Raw genomic sequence first — 7286 nt, 5'->3', positions numbered from 1 at the left:
AGGCAGACAATTTCATTTAATGATGCGACATGTAGAGAGATAATTTTTAATTTCGTTTTAATTAATCAAAAACGGGGAAGTGAGTGTTTGGGGTGATATTTATTTACAGTTCCTCTCATTCTCTGTGTCGCTTTTCCGGGAGATCTGACTTAAAGTCGTCATTCGGTATTATCTCCCTTAAGAAAGGTAGCAATTAAGAAAACGTCTGTGTTTAATTATATTATTAATTGATTTAACTTGCTGCCTGCTTTGAAGAGATTCTCGTAAAAAGATCGAGGTCAAAATGATATAGCTGATGCTCGATTTCAGACAGCGTGAAAATAACACGTCGAAATTTATCACAGATATTTATTAAAAACGACTTTTATTAAGACTGTAAAATCTGAACTACACTTTCATTTTAAAGCACATCTGTTGGTTAATTTTGTATGAAATATGGATTTTCATGATTTACTTTCCGAGTGAAATGTTTTTATTTCACAACTGGCAAGATATTAAAACCGGTGTTCCTTGGTATCTTATTTTTTGCTCAACTCTCTCCCACTTTATTACCATCATCATTATCCTTTTAGCTCCCAAGTTATGTTCGAAAAAGAACAAATATTTTTTGTGGGGAAGCCTCATCCCACTGTTTGTTTTCTGTCATCTTTTCTTAGGTTTAAGTGCAAATTCCGGCATTATCTAATAATCCCCCGTTGAAAGAATACGAGAGAAGCGGAGAACGAAATATGGCGTCAAAATGATAAAAAACGTGTAGCGTTCGGGTGGCGTTTAGTAATGTTGTTGGGCTATATGAAATAAGTTGAAATAAGCTCCAACTATTATTGCTGTTTCAAGGAGACTGCGAGAGCTTTATGTGTGGAAGTGCTTGCGGAAGACTTCGCTGGTTATAAATGGAGACGCTCAGATAGATAAGCTTTTCGTTTTATTTGCAAATAAGTGGAATCATTCAGAGTATCTTCTTTAATACTCATAATCAAACAGTTTCCCCGAGTTATTATCGAAGAGATTTGACCAAAAATTCGGTGAAATTCCAAATAAAGTCGTTGTGGCGTCCACTTAACATTCTCAGAGTATTGTAAGTGTTCGCTATATGTTTCTCATTGTACGCGCTCCTAATCTGGCAAACACACAAACAATAAACAGTGGAAATTGTGTGAAAGTGACATTGTGTCTTTTGCCAACTGTGAAGCACATTTGACACTAGTACAATGGTCGTACCCCGATGCGGTACTTTACGGTCGCCGCACCAAAGGGGCCGACACCGAATATCGGCAACTCAATGGATCCATTGAGCTAAACGTAATTTGCTTTAGTTATTACACCGACAAAGGTGATACTGACTTTCGCATTTTTGACTTGTGTCTACGAATAAAGCGGTGGTTATAACGCGTAAAGAATGATCTACGAGTACCTCTTTTTTAATAAAATAAAATCAATAATTCAGCGGTCCAAGTTCCGGAAACTGAAATAAATCACGAATTTCTAATCTCCTAATCGATAAATGAAAAATTTCTCTGAAACGAGACGCTGAAACTCCATTGCGGGCGGTGTAATTCAATAATTGGTAACATAACCGCCTCTGGAAATGTCTGGTCTCTATCATATGAGTATGCAAATCAGAGGCTCTTGTCTGCTGTAAGCGATGTAACTCATGTAAACGATCTAATTCCATTCAAGTACATAATCGAATCAAACGGTTGCATGTTTCGGAATCGACCTAGATTTATTGGGGTTTTGTAAATTAATTGTGTTCCACGATTTTTAAGGTGAATTTATGCTTAATTTAAAGTTCGGGCAAAATGTGTTTACAAGCGCTCTGCTCGGGTCAGCGGTTTCAAAAAACTAGTCGCGTTATTTCCTGGATTTAAAACAACGTCCGCTGTGATATAAAGTACGCTGAAATATTTATGGATTACAATATTGTACCAAAACTAAACACAAAACAAGAAAATTATTTTCCCTTCAACTCTTGATTCTTTTTATTCGGCTCACACACCGCAGAGATTTCTTCCATGACCGCATCTACGAATAATTCATGCGTACGAGTCCATTTGCCCCTGAATAATTTACCCCATTCCTAAATCGCTGATTCCCACACAACACACCAGCAAGTCCAAAAAAAAAAGGCCATGATCCTATAGGTGGCCCTTTCCAGCCTTAGGGCCTGAAACTAAACCAATTAAGTACCCTTCTTTTCAACCGCCCTTTTATCACAAGTAGGGGTGCCTCCCCCCGCCTTTAGCACTCATGTGTCACCCCAACCACAACAGCGACTATTTCCCCAACGGATGACGCGAATTAGCATGAGCGGCCATTTTGAATCGCACCCCTTCAAGGGTCAAAATGGGTGAGGAGGCTATAAACAATAATTTCTTGCAGAACGTGCGTGGAGATGAGGAATTGATTACAAAATTTGGCGGCTGAGGAGAGGAAAGAAATGATTGATTTCTTCTTTTATGCTCGTTCTATTATTTACAAGAGAGTTTATGTGAGTGTGTTGCAATAGGGATAATTCCAGTTCTTTCAGATCTCGAAGACGGATTTCTTCCAAGCACGTGCACAAGGATCTTTTATGCACAAATTGAATTTTTGATGTGTAGACGGGCGCCTTGCAAACGCTGTAAATATTTTCAGAGAGCGATGTAATAATTTTTCAATTTTTGGCTATCGAAGAATAAAAAAAATCACTTCACTGTTTTACTACCGAAATCAAAAATTCCCATTAAGTATCCTTTTATCTTAACCCGCAGATAAAACGCACGACCACGCTAAATTCCCTCGAATCTTTCCTTTTTAGACCACAATGAAATCGAATTGGTGATCCATCACACGTTTCCAGATTTTGCGAAATTAAATTTATTGTTCCCATCTCCCAAAATTCCCGATTGCGCCGTTCCATCATTCGACCTGATAGCCCAACAATGTCCCCCCAATCCAAAGATCAAACCATTTCCTAATCAAATCTCTTTATTAAAATAAACTCTCTGTCACAAAATTTACAAAAATATACAATCTCTATTTACATCACAGTTAAAACCCATACATGGGCGGCACATATGGGTAAGTCGAAGCCCAAGCGTCGAACGGTAGCATCACCGGCACCGCATAAACACCTCTTGGCTGAAAATGCGTCCTAGAGTGCTTTTTAAGGTGATCCTTTCTCCCAAATCGCTTCCCACAATGCGTGCAAGGAAAAGGACGAAGTCCACTGTGTATCCTTTTGTGTCGTGTCAATTCCTCGTTTCTCGTGAAAGTTTTGCCGCAATCCTTTTCGTCGCATTTGAAAGGACGTTCGCCTAAACAAAAAATTCCCATTAAGTTGTCCTTTTAACCGGGATCAACGGACTAACCTGTGTGTATCCTGATATGTCCTTTTAGTTGTCCGTTATTCGAAAAGCCGACGTCGCAGTGCGGACATTTGTACTTTTTAGGGCGTTGTTTACGGGAGTTTAGGATTTTCACTTGGTGCTCTTGGTTTAACACACGAGCGTATTCCTCCAACGCGTAGCCGTTGGCGAGGGTTTCAAGAAGCGATGAGTCGGGATACGACGGGAGCATGTAATTCGGATCGATGGGGCGAAATCCCGATTTTTCTTCGGGGGGCGACGTCGTCGTCACTGTTGAGTCTTGATTGTAAGTATCCCAGGGTCTACGAGAAATAAAAATCTAATAAACTGAAAATTCTTTATATTTTTTAAACTAAATTTTCAAACAGGGAGCTCGCGTTTTGGCTTCATTTTTTTAACTTTTTTTTAAAGTAAACATTAAACAGTAGGGTATGAAATTTGGTGGTACCTGAAGATCTTGTGGCACTTGGCGGAGGAGTCTCCGTTGGAAGGGCACATTTCGGCACTTAAGGGCACTTGAGTCACAATTGCAAACTAAACAAAATTTAAATGTACAAGGGTATATAAAGTTAAAGGGGCAGGGCTAGGCAAGTGGGGGTACGTCGAGGATCCGCAACAATAACTTGTAACCCCCGGCTTTGTGTTATTGAATGAAATGTATAGTTTGCACGACTTTCGCCCGTATTGGGGTGGGTATTGTTGTAGGGCGGCTCTAAGGGTGACTCTATGGGATTTATGTTGAAAGGTAAGTGCTACCATTTTGCACGGTTGTCTCGTTAATCTGAACCATTTGTGGTGGGATTTTGTTGTAATTTCGTCTCAGGTAATCTTGAATGACAACTCCATACACACCCTTTTCTTCGCCTCGAAATCTAGTGATTTGAATTTAATTTGGAACAGTCGAAGTGCTTACCCGTCCTGTGACATTTTTTGATCGATTGGATATAAATTTAGGTGGAATCCGTTGACGGATTTTAAAATTGTGAATGTTTGAAGGGTTACAACGATTCATCACAATTAGTCGTGAGTTTTGTCAAAATAAGCGGAATAAATAGAGGAGTATAAACAGAGAATTTTTTCTGCAGAAATTAGAGTGATACAGTATCAAATTTGATTCAGAGGCTGCTATGTCCAGCCTCGATCGATTCCACTCAATGTCCATCGTAACGGCCATCGGGAGGAATTGTCCTTTGGTGATTAGAGCGCAGTTGGGTGCCCGGGTGTTGACAATAATCTCGCTTCTAACTTCCGCATTGAACGAGAATTGTCAAAACATCCGATGATCCTCGCAGCAGGAGGTCTTTACCTTTCAAAGTAAAATGTCCCAGACTTGCCAAGTGCAACGAAATAAAATTATTTGTACGCCCTGAATGGGGCTTTTAGGCCAGTTTACGTAACAATAACCCTGTCCTCCGAGATTAATGTGATTGGTTTCATTCCGAATTTCGTCAACTTCTCTGTATTAGCAGAGCTGGTAGAAGAATTTTTAAGTGAAGCCGAAACTCTTCGATCTGCGTTTTCGGAGTTCATAGCATTATTAACTAAGTCCGAGCGTTATGCCATAAATTCCACGGTATTAAAGAGCTTACAATCAAAGGTCCCAAGAAGATAATAGCATTGCGGTTAACCATGGTCAACAAATCACATAAATTACCACCCACGTTGGAATAAAATGTCCACTCCTTAATGTGAATGAAAGACACGTTTCGCACATCAACTAAATTCGTTGAATAGAAGAATAAACTGGAGTGAATAAAAACCGCATAAATCCGACAAGAACTGTCTATGATTGCAGAATGGGTGATCGGTCTAACTTTTATGATGGATACGTTTACGCCCCCAATAAAAAATCGATCCCAGTTTAATTGTTCACTGCAAAGTGTCCACATAGTATGAGAGGTGAAAAAAATCAAATGAATGGAAAATCGCTAAAAATCCATCGAGGTGGACTTTAAAAGTTCAATTGAGTTAAGCTAAAAAGGACAAAGACGAATTGCGTCAGTTCTCACGGAATGAATGGCATTTTTTTGGGTACAGGTGCTGACCTAGGATTGTCCGAGTAGCGAGGGCGTGCAGCGTGAAATCCTCGCATATTAAATTATTAGGTGGGGTTGAGTGGCCTTTTGAAACTCAATGGGAATGGATACTACAAATATAATAAAATACGAAGAATTTGGTTCATATTGATTATCATTATGAAGCGCTATCGGCGGGAAACCGCGTGTTAATTTACTTAATTTTCCTGTGTAATTAATAGCCATCTCTCCGGGCTGTAAAATGGCAGAAGTTTGCGCTAGTCTCTATTTAATTATCCATTAACCATGACATGATAGGTTCCCTTTATTGACATAGAGCTAATACTGTATCACAGTTTCCATCGATTTATAACGTTCTCAATCATTCTAATGATAGAATTGCTAGATTCACCTTTGGCATTTGCAATATTTTAGTGGAATCATAAAACACACAAGCTAAATGAAATTGGCTCATAAAAAATGTTAGTACAAGAGGCTGAAGCCATTTGACCATTTCCTGGAGGAAAAATAAGGAAGATCAAGGTGAGAGCGAATTTGGAAAAACCGAAATATTTATCAAAGAAATGAAAAATAATATACTTAAATAACTTTTTAGTAGATTTTTTTTGTATTTCTACCTATAAATAAAATAAAAATCGCCTAAACAATCACTGCTGTCCATTGAATTAATCCTCTACATTACACACAATTGACCTCTTCAAACTCCGAATTGTGTTTGATGCTGGAACTTTGTATTTCTTAAGTTCTATAAACCTTTTGTGAGTTTAGCTTCTGGAACTTGTGGTTGTTCTTTGTAATCCTTTCTCGCATTCTTTACAAATTGAACGGATTTCGACAAAAAGTGACAAAAAGCAGATGAGTTTTGATGAATTTCTATGATTTTTTATCATTCTCTCGATTTACTCCCAACTATTAACAAGATTCAGCTATCTACATAAATAAAACCCAAGTTTATTTAAGTAGGTAGTTTGAATCGACATAAATTTACAATAAATACGAAGAGTATCAAACAAAACGAACTATAAATAGAAAAAAAAAACCTAACTATTCACATAGGAACTCGCATGCTAGAAACAGTTTGTAGACAGCGCTAATTACATCAATTACAAAACGACGAAACTATTTTTCGTGCGCGAAACTTGTGAGAACAGAGTCGTGAAATTAAAGCAACTTTAAACTCCAATATTGTGAATGAGCACTTCATAAAGTTGGTGAAGTTAAATTGTATGGTATTGTTAATTTTGGAAAGACTACGCCACCATTACCAGAATTTACGGTCCTTTCTTTATCACCAAGTATTTTAGATACTCTAAATCTCGTATTTACCCCAAAGTAAAGTTCTGAAGGAACTTCCAAGTTTGATATCCCAAGTTCTAATCAAGTTCAGTGACTTTAGTTTTAATAAAATACAGCTTTTACAGTACCGTTCAGACGAAGATAAAAGTTAAAACATTCAATTTTCTGTTCACGCGAAATTAATATTCACCACACTTCAGACATAATTCAATATCATTCTTGCTGAGTATGCATATTAAGGCATATTCAAACACCAATGTCAACATTATCACACCGATATTCATCTCGAAATGATTAATTAATAGAAATTTCCCGAAAGTTTCAAAAGTAAATAAAGGTCACTTCTGTCAGGAAATGAATTTAACGATTTTTTAATCCTCCAATTCAGCTTTATTTTTTACGTGCGTCTTTTACTTATTGAAATTGATTTCTGCTGTTTTGTATTCATTGATGTTTCGCCGGAAAACAAACCAAATGTTCCAAAATGCTTTTTAAAAAGTTGAAGAATTGTAGAAACACCAAAGAGCGGTTAATTGATTAAGTCAATTTGAACTTGGCTCGTAAATTAAGAATGAAACAATTGGTCACAAAGTACTTTTCCGTG

The 7286-nt window shown here is 37.7% G+C and overlaps 1 protein-coding gene across 1 annotated transcript; it reads right to left on the bottom strand.

Annotated features, from left to right (window-relative positions):
- Nucleotides 1–3033: 3033 nt before the first annotated feature.
- On the bottom strand, nt 3034–3848 carry LOC148168718 (uncharacterized). Its single transcript, XM_088046403.1, has 3 exons — nt 3799–3848; nt 3354–3652; nt 3034–3299 (listed from the first exon to the last, which is right to left on the bottom strand). The coding sequence occupies exons 1-3, from the start codon at nt 3846–3848 to the stop codon at nt 3034–3036; spliced, it is 615 nt and encodes a 204-aa protein (XP_087902529.1).
- Between the last annotated feature and the right edge of the window lie 3438 nt (nt 3849–7286).

This window comes from Gnatocerus cornutus, chromosome 9, assembly GCF_029298725.1.
Source record: "Gnatocerus cornutus isolate USDA-ARS CGAHR chromosome 9, icGnaCorn1.1, whole genome shotgun sequence".
NCBI classification, from domain to species: domain Eukaryota; kingdom Metazoa; phylum Arthropoda; class Insecta; order Coleoptera; family Tenebrionidae; genus Gnatocerus; species Gnatocerus cornutus.
The sequence above is the reverse complement of the archived record's forward strand: the minus strand, read 5'-3'. Positions and strand labels throughout refer to the sequence as shown.